The following is a 20,681-nucleotide window of genomic DNA, read 5'->3' as shown; positions in this document are numbered from 1 at the left end:
TCCTTGTTGGCAACATAACCTAGAGGAAGAAATCTGCCTGCAGAAACTGAAGATCACAACACTTCCTAGTGTAAAATCCTCCAAGGCCTTCCCTGCACGTGGAATAAAATCCAGGCATCCTACTGTGGCCCATGGGTCCTGCATCATCGGGAGCCTGCCCACCTCTTTGACTCCACTGCAGACATTTTTCCCTTTTCTCATTTATCATCCAACTACACTGGCTTTCTATCTGTTCCTAGAACAAGCCAAGCTCTTTTGAGTCCTTGACCTTTGCTCTGATGGACTCTGCAGGTAAAATGCCCTCCAATAGTTCGCTGCATGGCTCACTGGCTCCATCGCATAGGGCTCAGCTTGATGTCACCAGCCAGGGGCTTTCCCTGCCAAGATCCTGTAAAGTGACCTTCCCTCTGCCCCAGTCACTCTCCTCACAGAGAGCTGATCTTTCTTCATAGCACTATGGCCCTCTGAAATTATTTATTGATTTATTGGTTTGTTATGACTGGTCTCATCCTCTACTAGCCAAACTCCATAAAAGCAGGAATTTTGCTTCATTCGCTTCTGTGTCACCAGCCTTTAGATGGGTGCCTGGTGCATAACAGGCATTCAAAACAAAACAAAACAAACGTGTTAAATGAATGAATGAACTCTCAGGGTTCAAATCCTCTCTGACAACTAATGGCTGAATAATTCGAAGGAGGTTATCTAGCTTCGTTTTTAAAGAACCTCCCAATGCTCATCTTTGTAAAACAGAAAAAATAAAAGTACCTACCTCATAACCTATCTCTTAGGGGCATTGTGGGAATTTTTTTTTTTTCTTTTTGAGATGGAGTCTTGCGCCATTGCCCAGGCTAGAGTGCAGTGGCACAATCTTGGCTCACTGCAACCTCTGTCTCCCAGGTTCAAGTGATTCTCCTGCCTCAGCCTCCCGAGTAGCTGGGATCACAAGTGTCCACCACCATACCGGGCTAATTTTTGTATTTTTAGTAGAGATGGGGTTTTACCATCTTGGCCAGGCTGGTCTCAAACTCCTGACCTTGAGATATACCCGCCTCGGCCTCCTAAAGTGCTGGGATTACAGGCATGAGCCACTGTGACCGGCTGTATTGTGGGAATTAAATGAGACAGTGTATATGAAATTATTGGGACAACATCCTGTCAATTTTTTATATTTTTCTGCAAGTTCTCAGCAGAGCCTCACTAATGTCGTTGTTGTTATTGTTACATCACTCTGCCCTGATTCTTCCCAGGTGAGCCCATGCTGTTGTCTTCTCTCTCTTGACTGCAGCCAATGACTGTCTCTATTCTTGCCCCCAGATCTGGAGCCTGTCATTAAGTTCCAGGGCTGTTGTCATGGAAGGTTTTTCTTTCCCATAAAAGAATTCATAGTGAGGGGCCATTTGTCATGCTTCAGTGGAACAACTATAATTACCTTGGCCTTAGAAATATGTTTCACAAACCACTAAAGCACACTGTTAGGAGGCCTTGGTCAAGCGTCAGAGCACAAAATATTTTTAATATGTTGAAACCAATTTTTAGTGCCTCCAACTTTGCCCAACCAACACATACACGTATTTGCCCTAATTTCAAACAATACTTTTCAAAGATCAACTTGAGTCTTGGATAGACTGACACTTAAAAAAAAAATAGGTTTTCAAGGTCATTTAGTTCACTTTGTCATTTGGCAAATGAGGAAAATGAAATGCAGAATGATTAAGTGGTTACCTCAAGGTCATAAAACAAGTTAGAGGCAGAGGTGAGAGCTTTGTCTTCTAGAGCTCTGACACATCATTCATCCTTACCAGGCAGTCCCCCCTAATTTACATATATTGAAATCAAGAAAACAAAATTATTATATGTTATATATGTTACTTCAATTCTTGTGAGGCTTAAAAGAAAAAATAAAATAAAGAAAGCAAATTAGTGGTGTGAAAAATTGTCATTAAGCCAAATGGTAGAACATATTCCATCTGTGCACACACTTCCATTGCATAAAGTCCAGGAGACACAAAGTACTGGAAATACTGACAAGATAAAGCATAATGCCTTTTGAAAATGTATTATTTTGTTAAACATTTTGAAGAAATAAGGAAAGGGGAGGAAGGAGAACAAGAAGCCCCGTATTAATTTAAAAAAAAAAAAATCTATCCTTGAACTCAGAAGACAGTTACACATTTTTAGAAAGGAACAATGAATTACAAAGATCAGAGAGGCTTAGAAGACTTTGACTAATATGTATCTAACCTTTAAAAAACATGTCAACCTTTTGACTCAGCAATTCTGTTCATGGGAATCTAGCCTAAGGGAGTAATTGAACGCATGTACAAAGATATACATGAACAAGATGTTCATCGCTGTGCTATGTGTAAGAGTAAACCTAAAAGCACAGAAAGAAGGGAGTGGTTAAATAATTATCATAGACTTAGTCATGAAAATGACAGTTTGGGTTACAGCTTTGTGGTTGAGAGCATAGCCTCTGGAACTAGACTGCTTAGGTTTAAAACCCAGCTCTGTCACTTACTAGTGTGTGACCTTAACCAAGTTATCTTCTCTGTCTGTACCTCAGTTTTTAAAATCTATGCAAGGAGAGTAATATCATCACCCAACATATAGCATTGTCATGAGCACTGGATCAGTTAATATTTATAATGCTTAGTCTGCAAACAAAAAATCACAAATATGTTTTATTTCATGAAAGCCATGTGCAGGAGAAAGCTGCAAAAGAAGAGACTAACAGAACAACAACAACAACAAAAGAGAGATTACTCCAGATAAAGAGTGCCATCAAAAAAATTCCTACTGAAGGATGGACGTAAGATAAATCAGGAGAAAAAATAAAATACAATGTGTAGTCTCATGCCTGGCATATGGTAAATGCTATACTAGCTGTTATTATCTACGTTTAATGATAAGAAACTATTTATGCTACATTGTTAAGTATTAACAAATCAGGTTATAAAATAATTTATTAAATATTATCTCATTTTAATAAAAAGTTAATATTCATATACATAGAAATTATCAAGAAGGCAATAAACCCAATTATTAAGGCTTGCTATACCTGATAGTAAAAATGCAGGGGATTTCTACTTTTTCTTCTTTTGCTTACTTTTATTTTACAATTTTCTGTACATATTGCTTATATAAAAATTAAAAATAATGAGAAATAAATTTGTAGGAGTGCTAGTTTTTTTTAAAAGTACACTGACTAAACAAATCACCACCTCAAAAATAAAGTAGATGTAAAAAGACCCAACAAAAATAACTGTTGTAATAGCACATACAGCATGTACAGTATTCATGCAGGAAGAGCTAGGAGTGAGACAAAAGACAGTTACTTTTGCAGCAAAAGGCCATGTCTGATTCCCTTGGCCCTCTTTTAAAAATTCTGTGAAACAAATATCAATGAGTAATTCTAAGCAGCCTGGGAAACAGGTGTCTCCTCTCATGAAAGGATGGGGAGGGAGGGGGGAAGATACAGATGCTTAGAAAATGATCAAAACCTTTAAAAGATGGGTAATAAGACCATTGAAATAATCCATAAAGATTCTGAACATATTAAGAAGAGGAAAGAAAAACGGGTTAAAGGGGCCTGGAAGTGCAGGTTAAAACTCGAAAGCCACCTTAAGAAAACCTTATGTGCTAAAGGTAACTAAACCCCAAAAAGATGATGCTGCTGTTCTGGTCTTTGAGGGAAAACAAAGAATTCTGGGATTAGCCCACAGAAAGCTTCTCAATGTCTGAGAAAGACTAGGGGACAACCGGGACAATAGGGAATAGGTGGCATAAAAGTGCATCTTTCTGGATCAAGAGCACAGCAAAAATAAAGTAATACCTCTGTTGTTTCCACTGAACTTTAAAGTAATACACCATTGCTGAAAAACAGAAAAAGTCCAATAATTTAAAAATGTATACTGCAGAAAGTTCCCAACCTGCGGGGGAAAAAAAGGCACCATTAAGAGATTTGTGTGAATCCTTCCAGATTTTGTTCTGTGGATAGCTGGAATAAAAATTTACAAAAATGGTTTCATACCATACATACTGTTCTGCAATTTGCTGTTTGAATTTCATGATATTGCTTCAGCATCTATCCATGTCAGTACACATAGATCTACGTTATTTTCTTTTTATAACTGTTGCTTGGACTTCCATTACATGAGTATAGCAAAATATACTTAATTCATTTATGTTATAATTTCTAATTGATGGACATTTAGACTATTTTCCACTTTGGGCTATGATATGGTTTGGGTCTGTGTCAATTCAAGTCTCATCTTGAAAACTGTAATCCGTACGTGTTGAGGGAGGGACCCCGGTAGGAGGTGATTGGATCATGGGGGTGGTTTCCCCCATGCTGTCCTCATGATAGTGAGTGAGTTTTCACGAGATTTGATGGTTTAAAAGCAGCACTTCTTTCTTTGCTCTCTCTCTTCCTTGCCACCTTATGAAGAAGGTGCCTGCTTCCCCTCCACCTTCCGCCATGATTGTAAGTTTCCTGAGGCCTCCCCAACCATGCAGATCTGTGAGTCAATTACACCTGTTTCCTTCATAAATTACCCAGTCTCAGGCATTCTTTACAGCAGTGTGGAAATGGACTAATACAGGCTACTGTAAACAATGCCACACTGATACAGGTGCAGTATAGATTCGGGAAAGTTGAACTGCTGGGTAAAGGGTCTGTGCATTTTTTATTTTAAAATGGCCTTCAAAACAAGTCAAGTCAATTGAAACTCTCAGCAATGGGTACAAGAATGCCCATTTCCCCATACCCTCCCTCACCAACACTGGGCTGTTATCAATATGCTCTTAATTTTTGATGCCTCAAGACTCAGTTAGAAAACTCACAGATGAGACTAAGAATGCATTTGCAGGGAAGCAAACGGAGACACAGAAACGCTCCTGGAAGAGAACCTGTGGAAACATATGGCCGTGGAGTGCAGGGAACATACGTGAATCCACACGTTTGGGTGGCAGCAGCTGGAAGGCTGTATTCTTCCAGGCATTTTTAGCTCCAGAAATATGTTGATTTGATGGAATCACCTGAGGAGCAAGTGTAAAGGAATTTGGAGACTGATTAATGAAGAAAAATTAAAGAACACATGTGCTCCACTTGGCTAAGTGACAACTGAAGAGGAAATACCTGCAAACATCCGGGAGAGCCAGATTCCTTCATTTGGCTCAGTGGAGGATGACTAGACTCATAGAAAAACACAGGCAGAGGCTTTGGAAAATAAGAGGAGTCAAAGCTTCACCGATGTAGAGAATGATCTATCAAGGAAGTTGAAGATGACCTATTTTCTTAGAACATTTCAAATAAAGCTTTGTATATGGCATCAGTAGATCATTTATGAAACAGAGAGGAGAAGGACTGGGTTTCTCCCTCTGCCATCCCCTCTCCCAGAAAAGCCAGATCTGTGCTGTCACTTTTGATTTATTGATGCAAACATTTGTAAATGGGCTGCAGTAGGCTTTTTCCAGGGAAGTTGGGTGAAAACAGGCTTTTCAATCAGGCATGGAACAGCCTCACAATGAGACGACAGTTCAGAATTTGTTGGGTGATTAGCTTAATGGGCCCAGAATGGGTTGGGATCCAAACGAAAGCAAACAACAACAGCAGGAGTGGGATGTTGTGTCTGTGCACACGCTGCAATATGTCTTCGACACATACATTATGCCCACGCTTGAGTCCTTAGCAGTATGTCCTCACCGACAGAGTGTATGGCCTCTAGCTATGATCTTGTCAGGCCAGCACGGTCAAATGGTGCCAGGCCTGAGCTGCGAGACTACGTGGAGATCATCCTAACCGCTGTAAAACATCCAGATCTGAAGGCTGTTAGAGAGCTGGCTTGCTAATGCTTGTCCCCTGTGCAGGTTCCCTGCATTCCCCCGAGAAATTAGACATCCACATATTCTCTTTGGAAACTCTGCTTGGGTAAGGGATGAAGGCCTGCTGTCGGTCTGACTACGAATCTCATATCAGGGATTTTTCTGTTTGAGTCCTACTTGCAGAGAATAGTTGGTAAGACAAATTCCAGGAATTATTGCTGCACCCTGAGGCTGGGCCCCAAAAACAAGGGAAGTAAGTGATTTTCTGAAGATGATGAAGCCATGGAGGTCCTTGGCCTGGAGTCTGTGGTCACTAGAGGGCACCGGGGCCACATGGAGCTTCTGTCTTGAGCCACTTATTCTGTGCACAGAGGCATGATGAGATTCTCCCATTCAACAGGTACTTATTGGATAAATGCAACAAGCCAGTCCTTGGGCACAATACGGTGAACAGGTAGAGAGGGCTTATGAAACTCTGTACGATCTGGCCCCTGACCACCTCTCCCTGGTCATCGCATTTCTCTCTCTTCCCACCACTCTGGCTTTTCTTTTGCTCCATCAAGACCATACCAGTCTTAGGGATGTCACACAGTCTCTTCCCTCTCCCCTGCACATTGCTGGCTTCCTTATCATGGTATCTCAGCTTAAATGCTCTGGCTCCTCAGAGATATCTTCCTGGACCCGAAAACCTAAAGCATTTCCCCAGATACTCTCTTAAATTCTTTGTAGAGCCTTTTCACCATCCGAAATGTTTTGCTGTGTGGTTATATATTTCTTTAAGTTTTGTCTTCCCGTGCTAGACAGATAGCACTGTGAGAGTAGGAACCTCATTGATCTTGTCCTCCAATGTGTGGGTCACCCTTAGCCTGTTGGGTACTTTTTGTGCATTAGAAAAAGCTGTCTTTTTCAGGCAGGGGTATAGCTTGGCAATTAGCACCTGTGTGTAGAGATGTTTCCTCTGAGGGGCAGAGCCCCAAGCCAGAGCATGCGGCCTGGCGAGGGGAGCCCAGGCTGTGTTCAGCCCCCACTCGCCCTCTCAGCTAGGCACAAATGGCCCAACTGAAGTGGCCATGACTGCTGTAAACCAGGACACAGAAGGTACTCAAAGTGTTAGACAAGTAAAAGACAGAAACTCAAAACTTGCATTCTTTTGAGGGCCCCAAACAAATAACAAGGCAACTGTAACATAGCAAGAGGATGCATACAGGGAGCATTGATGGTGGTAGGACTCCTCAGCCTTTGGAAGGCTGCATGGGCCAGGGGCAGTCAGGCTCTTCCCACACCCTGATGGATCACCTCTGCCTTGAGTAGTCCTGTTCAGCGTCCTTCAAGAGCAGTTTCAGAGGAGTGAAATCTAACAGCAAGGCCTAAAGTCCCCAAAGACAAAGAGAAGAGTAAGCTCTGTTGCCACAGCACTGGAGCCCAGTCAAGCAGGTAGGCTATTGCCTGGACATCTACTACAGAAGCCCACAGTAAGGAGTGTCTTTGTGGATGAATGGGCTCTTGGAGGATACACAGGCTGAGGTGTGGCCTACGGGAACCACAGGCAAGACAGGACATGGCACTGAGAGCCAGAAGTGGCTCAGCTTGCTGGCTGAAACAGGCTCTGATGTGTCTAGGTGGGTGGCCAGAGGGTGTTTTGGAGGGGTGAGGGATTATATTAAAGAAGTAAGTAGGGGCCAGATAATTAAGCATTTTACAACCATGCTAAGGACTTATCTCTTCTAGAGGGCAGGGAAATGCAAGCAGGGATAATACAGAGTCCAGGTTGTATTTGAGAAGGATCATTGCAGTTGAGAGAGAAAGTGGACTGGAGGATGAGAAGATGGGAGAAAGAGAAGAGGCAGTGAGACCAATCAAGGGACTGGCCAGTAACCGAGGAAGGTGACACTAATGATCTGAACTTGAATGGTGGCAGTGGCGAAGGAGAAAATGGGATGGATGTGAAGGACATGGAGAAGACAGAATCTACAGGACTTGATGATAAACTGGATATGGACAGGGAAGGAAAGGAGGGAACATGACTTCTAGTTTGGGCAGAGGAAGATGAATGGTTTTTGGCTTAAGCATCTTGATGGGTAGTGTTGCCATTCACAGAAAGGGGCAGACCAGAGGAGAAGCAGGCCTGGCAGATGGCAAGGCTCTCAGCTTTTGCTGCTGGAAAGCGATGGCTGAGGAATGGCCAAGTGAACATCTCTAAGAGACCTGCAGTTCAGAAAAGAGGCCTGGACTGGAGATCCAGGAATGGAAACCCCAGCATACATACGGCAGCTGTAGCCACTAAAGTAGACACATGACACAGGGGGAACATGAGAGTGGGGGAGGGAGGCCTTTAACAGAGCCCCTGAGGAGCACCAGCACTGAAGGGATGAGAAGAAGAGGGAAAGAGGCAGAGATCAGAGCGATAGGAGGGAAACCCCAAGATGGGGTGACACGAAAGGCAAAGCACAAGACATTTAAAAAGGGGGAAGTGGTTAACAGAGGCGGCAGCTGCTGCAGTGAGATATGTGTGGGGAGAGCTGTTGCTGCAGCAACATGGGGGTTTCTGATGACCTTGCAATGGGGTATGGGAGGAAGCCACAGGCAAGTGATGTGAAGGGCAAGTAGAAATTGAGAAAATAGAGCTTGTAAGAGGGAGGTTTGATGGAGAAATGAAAGCAAATGGTGGCAATACAGGGAGACAAGGGGTTGAGGGAGAGAAAAGACACAGGAGCTTCAATTCGGTTATCATCATCATTACCTTTGCCAAACCACTGGCCATGTCCCTGGTCTCCCTCTCTCCCAAGGCACTCTCCCCACTTGCTGGTACAAAGTGCAGATTTCTCACAGCCGGATGGAGATGCTTTCCTGGTGGACAATTACCTCTTTTATTATTCACACACTTCCTCCCCTGCTATTTCTTTGGAGACAACCTCACCACCACTACTTCTATTCAACCTAAAGGCCTGTCTCTCCTCCCCAGACATTCTGCCTTCCAGTATCTCCCTGCCTCTTTACAAATTATTTTCATCAAAGGAATGTTTTCCTGGCCTTCTTCCAGAAGAAGCCCTTTGGGGTATTCATTTATTCGTCCAACAAATATTTACCCAGAGCTTACGCCCTAATTGGCACAAAACAGTACACTAGACATGGGTGCAGATATAAAGGCAAGATGCAGAATATAACCATAGGAATCAGTTAGGAGAAGAAATAAGACATCAACTTATTCATTCATTCAATGAGCACTAACTGCCTGCCTGCTGGGTATCCAGCCCTTGGCCACATGTACACATCACCATAACACAAGGTAGAAAGTGGAGTGTTATAAGATCAGGGCAAGATTAGACCTAAAGTGCTGCTGGAATGGAGGGAGAAGATTATTTTAATCAGTTATTTCTTAATAGTTATTCCTTTATTCATCCCCTTCCTGAAGAGGTTAGCTCTTAGAGAAGGAGGCAATTTCGATGTATCCCCAGTCAGCTCTCCATTCTTGCCATTTAGAAGAGCCAGCATTTTCTCCTACTATAACGATATATTTTTTGGTGCATCTTGAGTTCACTGTGGGCATTTGTGTCTCTTCTGATATACAATGGTTGTGGCAGTGATAGACAAACCTCTCATTAAAGCAACCCATAGATCATGGCCCTGGCACTTTTATTCCTGGCAAGCCAAGAAAGATTTTTTTGGCCATAGTATATTCGGAGTCAAATAGTCCTGAAGCAGAGATGGAAGAGAAGGTGGAGTCTTCCTTCAGTGGAAGGAAAGGAATTTTTAAGTGCCTGCTTATTCCAGATTCTGGGATAGGTCCCTTCCATACATTATCTGGCATCTTTACAACTTTCCTGAATCATCTCTCCATCCATTCATCTGTTCGTCCATCCATCTAACCATCCAGCCATCCAACCATCCACCCATCCATCTACCCATCCATTCTTCCAGCAAATACTTATGTGCCAGGCACTGTACCACAGGATAAAGATACAGCTGTGACCAAGGCAGGTCCAGTCACTGCTTTCAAGGTGCCTTCAGTCCAGCAACGAAGGCAAACGAACATCAAACAAGTGATTGTAAGAAACTACAAAAAGTGTTATGAGAGACAAAGTTTAGGGTGCCCAGGAAGCATGGAGCAGAAACATCCCTGAAGGTATGTGTTTTTATCTCTTAGAAATGAGGGAACTAAAAGAGATTATAGTCACTTTCCCAAGGTCACATGGTTGGTGAAAAAGTAGAATTCAAATCCAGATCTGTTTGGCTCTGGAGTCCCTTGATTTTTATCCCTATGACCCTAGTCCCATAGGGGCAATGAGCAGTACAGAAGCTAAAGTGAAATTTTCAGTTCTTTCTTATGTCCGGTCTGCTTCAATGATAGAACATGGTTTAAACATTGTAGAAAACAGCACTAGAGAATTAGAAAAAAACTCATGACATTATTTAATTTTCTGCCACCTTTTAGAACAAATAAAGTAAAATCTCACTGAGATGCCCCCCTCCCTCTCTCCCTCCCATCCTTCTCTCCTCCGTCCCTCTTTCTGTCCCTCCCTGTTCCTCCTCAAAGACCCTCTGCATATCAGGCACTACGTGCAACTCTTCCCCAGATTTCATTATCAGTAGAGATACTATTGATCTCTATTCATAGAGATACAGTGCTCAGTGCTGGCCTGGCAACAAATGGGCTCTCTGACCTAGCAGAGTCATTTCTCGTAACTGGCACCGTTCATAACAATTGGTGCGGTTAATATAATTGTAGTAATTCATATCAAGAATGGGCATGTCGGCAGCCAGTCACTCTGGCCCATGCTTGCTACATCCTTGTTTGTCTTACAGGCTGAAAACAGAGCCTGCTGCAGTGGAACTGGACTATCAGAGGGCCACCGGCTTTACCTCCACACGTGAAGGAGGGAGCTCCAGAGAGGGGGAAAGCAAGGAACCACAGAAGGATGAGAACAAGGCAGAGCACCGTGCTCTCATCAATAACCAAGCAGAAGCCTGAAAGATGACAGTGGGTTTCTTGCCCCAGCTCCACTCCCAGTTCTGGGTGATTTTGGGCTATTCCCTCAACCTTGACCCACATGGGCCTCAATTTTCCCATCTGTGAATACAGAGACGGGGCTAGACACTCAGTAAGCACTCTCCTGGTTGGAAGCTCCAAGACACTTTCAATTCTCAGTCTCCTAGCAGCTGCATTCTCCCTACCCAGACCCTGTGATTGAAGCTGTTCGACGTGACTCAAAGCTCAAAGGCAGCATGTGGGTGCCAGCAGTTGTGGTGAACCCATCCTTCCTTCCTTAAGGAAACAAGTGCACCCTTTATGTGCCAGGGAATTACCTACATGTCCCATATATGTGCTGATAATTAGTCTAAATGAGGACATGCTTTATGACAAAATACACTCCTGGTCTGTGAGGGAAACTCAGGAAGTGAACTCCCGTCCTCTATCTTGTCCTGTATTTTCCCACTGGGGAGGTGGGAGCAATTTGTCTCTTGGCTGTGTGCCAGCTCTTAGGAGCACTGTCCAGGTGGTACACAGTTGCCTTCCTGGTGGTCTAGCTCTGCAGCACCTGGAGGACAGGTAAACCTGCTTGATTTGGGGGCTCAGTGGTTAGCAAGCACACCTGGCTAATACCTTCCTGCCTGCCCTTACTAATGAAAGTGCCACTTTAGCCTGGGCCTGCTCTGCAATGCTTGATTTCTGTTTGTTGAGAACAGGGCTGCTGAATACTGAGGCCCCCCAAGCAACCTCCCGCAGAAGGCAGTGTGCATTTTCCTGATGAGATCTTCCCCCAAAAGATTTCTGAATATAAAAACTTTTCACAACATAAAGGAAATGGTCAGATATTTACTCATAATGCTTAATTCAAATAGGTATATAAACCTGAATTCATTAATTCAGTTATTTGTACAAATTAAAACTCATGCTTAAAATAACACACAAATTTAGAAATACTGCTTTCTTCAACTCACATTTCATGGAACAACTTTAATTTTTCTATGTGTATATTTGAGCTTCAAATGATTTTTAGTCATCTAAGACATTTTTCCCACAGCACATCATGCTTGCTTGTTCCTTAATCTTTTGAAAGAAAAAAAATTGTAAAGTCCCTGTCCAAGGCTGCCACTGGACATTTTATCCACTCACAGTCACACTTTCACATTATATAAGAACAGCTGGCTTTTCTTCATTTTGAAGGTGGTCTCCACAACATAGCCATATTATTACATTGCTATATTGGCATATATATTATATTGTTATATACAGTACTGTTATTATTATTATTTTTTGAGACAGAGTTTCATTCTTGTCACCCAGGCTGGAGTGTAGTGGTGCAATCCTGGCTCACTGCAACCACCACCTCCAGGGTTCAAGTGATTCTCCTGCCTCAGCCTCCCAAGTGGCTGGGATTACTGGCGTGTGCCACCACACCTGGCTGATTTTTATATTTTTAGTAGAGACAGGGTTTCACCATGTTGGCCAGGCTGGTCTTGAACTCCTGACCTCAGATGATCCACCTGCCTCAGCCTCCCACAATGCTGGGATTACAGGCGTGAGCCACTGCGCCCAGCCAGCATTGTTATAATATGGCTAACAAAAAAAAAATTGTTATATTGCTTTTTAAAGTGATCTTTAAAAGTCTGCTATGGAATACTATGAAGGCACAAAAAGGAATGAGGTGGCTAATATGGAAAGCTCTTCAAGATGTTAAATTTTAAAAATGAGGCAGAGCTTGGGGTTTCAGTACATGAAACAGGTCTGGAAGAGACTGCCAAGGGCTGAGGTTGTGTCTGTCTGCAGAGGAGATCTTCGAGGCTGAAGGTCAGGAGAGGTAGGGAGATTTGGTTTTCACTTATATCCTTTTATATCATTTACATTTAAAAAAAAGTGTAGCAAACTTTTTAAAAGGTTGTTTACAATTACATTTAGCACTTGTTATATAAATATACCTAGGTTAAATTTCTTAGCTTCCTTTTTTAAAAATGATTAAGTGACCACTACAAAGGTCCAAAACTATCACTGATTAAGATCATTTCAAGTCTATTGTGACTTTTCCAGAATGTTATTGAGGGTTCAAAATAAATTAACTGAGTAATCCAATGGCATGACAGGCTTTGTATAAAATAAAATCTAAGATAACATTCCTTTTGTGAAAGATAATTTTGACAGATATCATGTAGTTATCTTAGCCTTTATTAATAGCCTTTCATTACGTTAAGTTGTTAGATGTTTTGCATGCAGTGTCTTATTTAATACTCACAACCAGGGCTGGGTGCAGTGGCTCATGCCTGTAATCTCGGCACTTTGGGAGGCTGAGTTGGGGGATCACTTGAGGTCAAAAGTTCAAGACCAGCCTGGCCAACATGGTGAAACCCTGTCTCTACTAAAAATACAAAAATTAGCCATGCATAGTGGCACTAGCCTGTCATCCCAGCTACTCAGGAGGCTGAGGCATGAGAATTGCTTGAACCTGGGAGATGGAGGTTTCAGTGAGCCGAGATCGCATCACTGCACTCCAGCGTGGGTGACAGAGCAAGACTCTGTGGCAAAAAAAAAAAAAAAAAATACAACCTGCTTATAAAACAGGTATTATTAGTCCCATTGCACAGGCGAATAAACAGAGGAATAGTGAGGTTGCCCAGACTCGCATAAATAATCACATATATTAATCATATAGTGGAGCTGAATATTCAGATCTGGCATTATCCAGCTCTGAAAAGCATGCTTTTTTCATTACAAAATTCTGTCTCTCATACTGGACCCTGCAATGTCCTAGGACTCCACATGTATTATCACACTTCATTTCCAAACAGCACTATGAGGTGGGTACTCTTATCCCATTTTACAGACTTGGAATCTGAAGCCCACAGAGGATGGGGCCTTGCCCAAAGTTAGCCAACTCATTTGTATCCCATAAGAATAAATTATGGCCAGTAACATGTATACTCAACAGTTCTCTTGGGAAGACTGACCTATCATATTTTATCATAACAATCAAACTCATTTATGTCACAACATTCAAGCTGTTACTTCGGTCTCTCTATAAGTATATGAAGCCTGCCTTCATCTATTTCCAACCTAAACCTTACCCCTTACTGTAAGACCAGTAAAAATAGATGGGGCCCAGTCAGGCTGTCTAGTTGGCTCTGATTCTTGAAGCCTCCTGAGACTGGGAGCCTCCGGTTTTCCTCTCCTTCTGGGTTTTGGTGTTCTGTGGTTTCTTATCACTTGCTTTAAAAATAACTTCTTCCAGGGAAAATATCTCTAAAGATCACACGCGCTGCATTAGCAACACTTCAGACACCTCATCAACCATACCACAGAGCAACAAACAGCACAGGAAGCGTGTCTGTGATGTACAGGAAGACGCAAGAGTAAGGACCAAACAGCCGAAGCAATCCCTCACAACCTGCAAGATGCTAACTGAAAGCTCCACATTAAGCTCTGCGTTCGCATGCATTTATCGCTTCCATGCCAAATGCTTGAACAAATGTATGCAGGAAGGAAAGCCTTCCCGTCACCCCGTGGCAGCCTGGGTGACAGCATCAGTAGGTCTATAATTAAAGGGTTAAGAGTAAGGCAAACAACAAGTGGTCCCAACGATTTCCGCAAGAGAAAGTATTCGCATTACATAACAGAGTGAGAAGAATAGACCCCCTCTCTGTGCTCTGCTGTTATCTGAGTGTTGCATGTCTTCATAGAGTTGGGGACAGCTGTACTGCGTGCTGGCAGCAGTCATATCCTCTTGCTGTTTGCACAGTGGAACATTTGTCTTCCTAATCGCAGCATGTGAAAGTTCCTGCTTCCACTACCAGAGTCTGAAACTAAAATTAAAACAAACCTTTCCTTAATAGGTAGCTCCTGTCTGAGACTGTTTGTACTGGTACCCTCTGTTTATCTATTTTCAGCAGCACGGTCATAAGGAGGAATTGTATATTTACACACCTGTGCCTTTATAAAAGATCATTTGTTCATGTTCTCCTCTGTCCATTTAACAAACATTTACCCTTCACTCTGTTCCTGATCCCAAGTTAGGCACTGGGTACACACAGATGACAAAGTCCTTTCCCTGAAGCAGCACCCAATTCTAGAGGGGAAGCAAGCAGAGGGGAGTCTATGGAGGAGTGCATGCAAGGGTGGCGGGTGCCGGAAGACAGGAGCCAGGTTCCTGGCAGAGGCGAGTGGGAAGCTAACGAGGAAGACCTCACAGAGATGACACTGGAGCTGGGCAGTGAAGGATGAGTAAGAGTTTGCCAGGCCATGTGCCAGGGAGGGAGAGGAAGGTGGAGGTAAAAGGGTTGGAATGTTGTTTTCACTTCAAGTAAAAACTTGAAGCAAGTTTTCTGAGAAAGCAAGGAGACTTTCTGGTTAGAATGTTAAGCTTGTTTTTGTTTTTGTTTTTGGACAGAATCTTGCTCTGTTACCCAGGCTGGAGTACAGTGGCACAATCATGGCTCATTGTGATCTCAGACTCCTGGGCTAAAGAGATCCTCCTGCCTCAGCTTCCGGAGTAGCAAGGACTACAGGTGCGCACTACTGTGCTTAGCTAATTAAAACATTTTTTTTTTTTTTTTTTTGGTAGAGACAGAGTCCCACTATGTTGCAGGTTGGACTTGAACTCCTGGTCTCTAACTCCTGGGCTCAAGCAATCCTTCCACCTTGGCCTCCCAAGAAGCTAAGACGACAAATGCATGCTACCACACCCAGCTAATTTTTAAAATTGTTTTGTAGAGACAGAGTCTTACTGTGTTGCTCAGGCTGCACTTGAACTCCTGGGCTCAAGTGATGCTCTCACCCTTGACTCCCAAAGTGCTGGGATTACAGGTATGGGTCACCATGCCCAGCCTCAAAGGAGTGTTTTCTCATAATGGATAGTTAACCATTTTTATTGGGAGTCAGTTCCTCAACAAAAGCCATCTTTCAGTACCTGTCTTACATAGCCAAATACTGGAGGATCAGGCAACCTTTCAAAGCTGACAGATTTCAGGCTTGCAATCTGTCACAGGGCAGTGAGAGGGCCACAAGGGAGATTCTCCAGGAGGACTCTGCTGTCTCACCTTCTCTTGTAGGCAAGTGGCCCATTAGCTCTTGCTGCTCATGGAAAAACTCCCATCACGACTGTCCCCAGTGAGTATCTCCTGGCTTCTGGTAGAATGAAGAGGTGTGAGTCCCAGTGCAAAGCTATCCTACTGGAGCTGTCTGTGTGTCCTCTCGGTTTTCCCTGGCAGCTTTACTCTCCTCAGCACCAAACAGAGCCAAATGCTTGTACACACCAGGTGCTCAATAAATGTTTGTTTGCTCAACCAACTGGGTGACCACTATTAAAGTGGAGGAAGAAAACTAAGATTCTCTTTAGGAATGTCTGCATAGCCATCAGTACTGCTTTTTCAGTGCGAGGTGCAACTGAGGCAAATCATCTCCACTGTTTACAATGTTGACAGCACTAGTCAGACACAAGCTGGCGGATCTGATTAAAGAGGAAAAGAACAATCGAGTTTATTGTAAGTCTCCTTCCTCGCCAGGATTTGCAGAGCGCCTTACCTGACACATGCAGGCTCTAGTACAGACTACCAACTAGTATGGCGAGGATCTGGCTGTCAAAACTCAAAAACTAGAAAAGGAAAAAGGAAATAAAACAGCCAGAAATGACTAGATTTGGGTTCCCCAAAAAACATACTGAAAGGTCCTTTATCCTCAGTGTTTGTGTCTGCTGAAGAAGCACTTACTGAGAGCTTCCTATGTCCATGGCTTCGTGCCCTCTCTGGCAGGAAGTGGGCGCTCATCTCTGGGCCCTATCGGATCATTTATACCAACTACTAGTAACATCTGAGATCAAGAGACTGAGCCTCCAGCAAGGGCTGTTTTTTAGGTGTTCATATGCAACCTTTGGCTTTTCAGGAACTGGTTCTATTTTCAGAATTAATCTGTTATATTGCAATAGGCATTTCTACTGGGCCCAGCACCATGACAGAGAATCCATGAGTGACTCTACATTGTTCCACTCCTGTAAGCACCACTACGAAATAGATGGCTCCAGAAAGAAGGCATGCTCCGTTCTTGACTACCACTGAAATGTTTACTGACCATTTTAGATGCCTTTTATGTCACCAATATTTTTAAAGCTATTATATGCAACCTATTCAAAAAGTATCCACTGATTAAGATAACTTACCTCTCAACACTTAGGAAATGAATCATTCCAGGTGTCAATAATGTCTTAGAAACAATGCAAACACCAAGTATACAAATACACTCCTGCACATCTTCCTGTCCACACATGGAGGGGTATTTCTGCATTTGGCCTTCCCACTCCACTCTAGTCCTTTGACCCTAGCCTTTACACTTAGGGGACAGAGTCACGACAAGCATGAAACTTCCTTTTGTTGTTGTTGTTGTTGTTTGAGACAAGGTCTGGCTCTGTTGCCCAGGCTGGAGTGCAGTGGTGCAATCACAGCTCACTGCAGCCTTGAACTCCTGAGCTCAAGTGATTCTCAGACTTCAGCCGCCTGAGTAGCTAGAACCACAGGTACACACCACCACACCTGGCTAATTTTTAGAACTCTTTGTAGAGATGGGGTCTTACCATGTTGCCCAGGCTTCTCTTGAACTCCTAGGCTCAAGCGATCCACCTACCTTGGGCTTCCAAATTGCTGGGATTACCGTGCCTGGCTGCAACTTCTAAAACCATAGAATTCCACACAGAATTACATTAAGAATGTTTCTAATTTTTCATCTTTGTGGTTTTGTGATGTCAAATTGCCATGACTTGATATGCCAACATTTTCTACACTCATCATGTGGGGTAAAATAGTCACTATGAAATTGAATTTAGGCTCCCAGCACTTTGGGAGGACAAGGCAGATGGATCACTTGAGGTCAGAAGTTTGAGATCAGCCTGGCCAACATGGAGAAACCCTGTCTTTACTAAAAATACAAACATTAGCCCAGTGTGGTGGTGAGTGCCTGTAATCCCAGCTACTCGGGAGGCTGAGGCAGGAGAATCGCTTGAACCGGGAGGCAGAGGTTGCAGTGAGCCGAGATCACGCCACTGCGCTCCAGCCTGGGCAATGGAGGGAGACTCAGTCTCAAAAAAAAAAAAAAACAAAAAAAAAGAAAAGAAATTAAATTAAATTTATCATTTTATCACTTGGCTTTTGAGATGTATTTAATCTTTTCTTACAGCAAGGTGGTCAAATCCATTGATTGTCAAAAGCCAGGTAGTCTTCAAAATGTCCAGAACTGCAGGACTCCATGCACCCAGCACTGCACGTTTTCTATCATCATTTACCCTTTTCTCACCAGCTCGCACACATTCATCTTGTCCCTGACTCTCAGCCATTACTGCTGAAAATCCAGAACTCACCACTATGAAAGATACTGCTTCCCGCAGTCACTGGTTTATGGGTGGGTTGGGGTGAGGGTGGAGCATGAATTGGAAAACCAGAAAGAAGTCTCCAGCTGGAGAAGAAATCAGCCAGGAAAGCGCTAGTGGTAGGAATAGACCATGTTCAATATGAAACCGTGCCATGATTTCCTGAATTTAGAGCAGCATTCTGCCCCTAATTCCCAAGTCTGCTAGCACATTATGTTCATACAACCTGCTTCCAGTTTTTATTTTTAAAACTATACAAATAGAATGGGCTCACTTAAAGCAATCAATTTCATCTGTAGTTCTTTTTTGGATCCTTTTTCCTCAAGAGACCCCAATTTCTTCCTGAAATGCTCTTAGCTGCATGTGCCTCTCCCACTCACTGTGTCATCTCCTCTCCAAAACATGGTCATTTTCTGAGAATAAGACTCTGAGCAGGGCTCTGAGACACCTTTCAATAGCAGCCCCGGCATGAAGCTCTAGCGGCTGTGGGCTCAGAAAAGGGCGGGTCAGGGTATGGTGGCGTAGTCCTCCACTGACACCCGGTGTGGGACAGCCATGGAGGATGGGATGCAGAACCAGGATGTGCCTCCCCTGTTCCCATGCTGCTCTGCACACCCCAGCCCAGCTCTGTTCTGCTGGAAACCCAGCATCCTTCACTTACTCTCTACTTCCTACTTCCCAGCTCCACAGACTACCACTGTCAGAGACAGAAGAATGCCTCTCCCTGAGCTGTGAGAAGGGAGAGACGGTGGGTGCTTCTCAGCTCAATGCAGCTCATGTTTCCTTTGAAGGAACATGAATACCCCATGCCCTTATCCTCACCTCCTTTCTGACTCCCTGTGCTGAGAGAAGGATGTCTTCCTAGACAGGATCCCAAGCCATGATCGAGCATTCGTCTCTGTAGTGTACAGATGCTCCTCAACTTATGACGGGGTTATGTCCACATATTGAGTATATCATCAGTCAAAAATGCATTTAGTAAATCTAACCTACCAAACACCATTTAGCTTGTCTTAAACATGCTCAGAGCACTTACATTAGCCTACAATGGGGCAAAATCATCTCACACAAAGCCTATTTTATAATAAAGTATTGAATTCTTTACACAGATGGACATTTTGTAGACATGATGGGATGTGAAAACATAAAATATACTATCCAAAAATCACTTGGCAACACAGTACACTGTGGAGGATGGGCTGTTTACCCTGGAGATTGTGTGGCTGACGGGGAACTGTGGCTTACTGCCACTGCCCAGCATTGCAAGAGAGCGTTTTAGGGCATATCACCAGCCCGGGAAAAGATCAAAATTCAAAATTCATAGTATGGTTCCTACTGAATGCATTCCGCTTTTGCATCCTCATAGAGTCAAAAACTGTAAGTCGAACCATGATTAGTCCGGGATCGTCTATATTAGCAGCTAGCAGCTGTATTTAGAGTGCTCCGTTCCAGGCTAAGCACTTTGCAATTATATTTTCATTTCAGCCTCCCAAGAACCCCACAGGGTAGGCACGATCCTATTCCCTACTTTAAAGAAGAGCAAACAGAGCTTCAGAGAGAAAATTGCCCCAGAAAGCCCAGCTGGTAAGGGGCCAAGCTTGGGTGGAGCTTGGACAGTCTCGCGCCACTGCGGGAGTTCTCAACCACGGCTCCCGGAGGCTGTTTATTTTCTCCTTTGGATGGATGTAAATCATATTAGAATATTGGTCTTTTTCTTTCAGATCACACAAGCCAAATACTCACCCAAATTGTATTTCATTTTTTTTTTTTTAAGACAGAGTCTCGCTCTGTCGCCCAGGCTGGAGTGCCATGGCACAATCTCGGCTCACGGCGCAATCTTTGCCTCACGGCGCGATCTTTGCCTCCTAGATTCAAACAATTCTCCTGCCTCAGCCTCCTGAGTAGCTAGGATTACAGGCATGTGCCACCACGCCCGGCTTTTTGTATTTTTAGTAGTGACGGGGTTTCACCATGTTGGTCAGGCTGGTCTCAAACTCCTGACCTCATGATCTATCCACGTCGACCTCCCAAAGTGCTGGGATTCCAGGCGTGAGCCACCGCACCCAGCCCCAAATTGTATTTCTTAGGGGAACATTGCACTTCTCTTCTTTTGACCACCCCCTGCACTCCCTCCCTCTCCCAGTCAATCCAGTGAAAAATCACTGTTCGTAATCTCCCGATTTTGAAGGGAAGAACTGATTCTCCAACAGGGGTGGTGTCTGCTTCTCCCAGGGGTCTCTTCCATGCCAGGGTGTTGACCTCTACCAACTGCACTACTTCAGTTCTGTTTCCTCTGGCTTCAGGTTGGGTTCAGTCAATGGAAGGCAGGGGCAGGAAAGAGGGGATGGCGGGACAGATGCTGGAGGTACTGCTCTCTCCCTGCTCCAGTGCTGCAGTTCAGGCAGCAGACTTGACCCCACACGGCCACCACTGTCCCCGTTCCTCTTCTGTGGCTCTAGCTGTCCCCAGGATCCAGTAACACGATTTCCTCTTGTTGCCCCTCCAGGCCTGGGGTTG

General features: G+C 43.8%; 1 protein-coding gene across 10 annotated transcripts in view; it reads right to left on the bottom strand.

The window, feature by feature from the left end:
* The window catches only part of LOC105475787 (chimerin 2), a 314,261-nt gene that overhangs the window by 161,826 nt on the left and 131,754 nt on the right, over positions 1-20,681 (bottom strand). For 2 of the 10 annotated variants that reach the window (XM_011731278.2, XM_071094981.1), the window contains exon 1: positions 3,833-3,968. The exons of the other annotated variants lie outside the window; for them this stretch is intronic. In XM_011731278.2, the coding sequence (XP_011729580.2) occupies positions 3,833-3,953 (121 nt within the window). In that variant the 5' untranslated portion in view covers positions 3,954-3,968. Of the gene's footprint in view, positions 1-3,832; positions 3,969-20,681 lie in introns of those variants that run through there. 10 annotated transcript variants of the gene reach the window in all.

The sequence above is a fragment of the Macaca nemestrina genome, chromosome 4, assembly GCF_043159975.1.
Source record: "Macaca nemestrina isolate mMacNem1 chromosome 4, mMacNem.hap1, whole genome shotgun sequence".
NCBI lineage: Eukaryota > Metazoa > Chordata > Mammalia > Primates > Cercopithecidae > Macaca > Macaca nemestrina.
The sequence above is the reverse complement of the archived record's forward strand: the minus strand, read 5'-3'. Positions and strand labels throughout refer to the sequence as shown.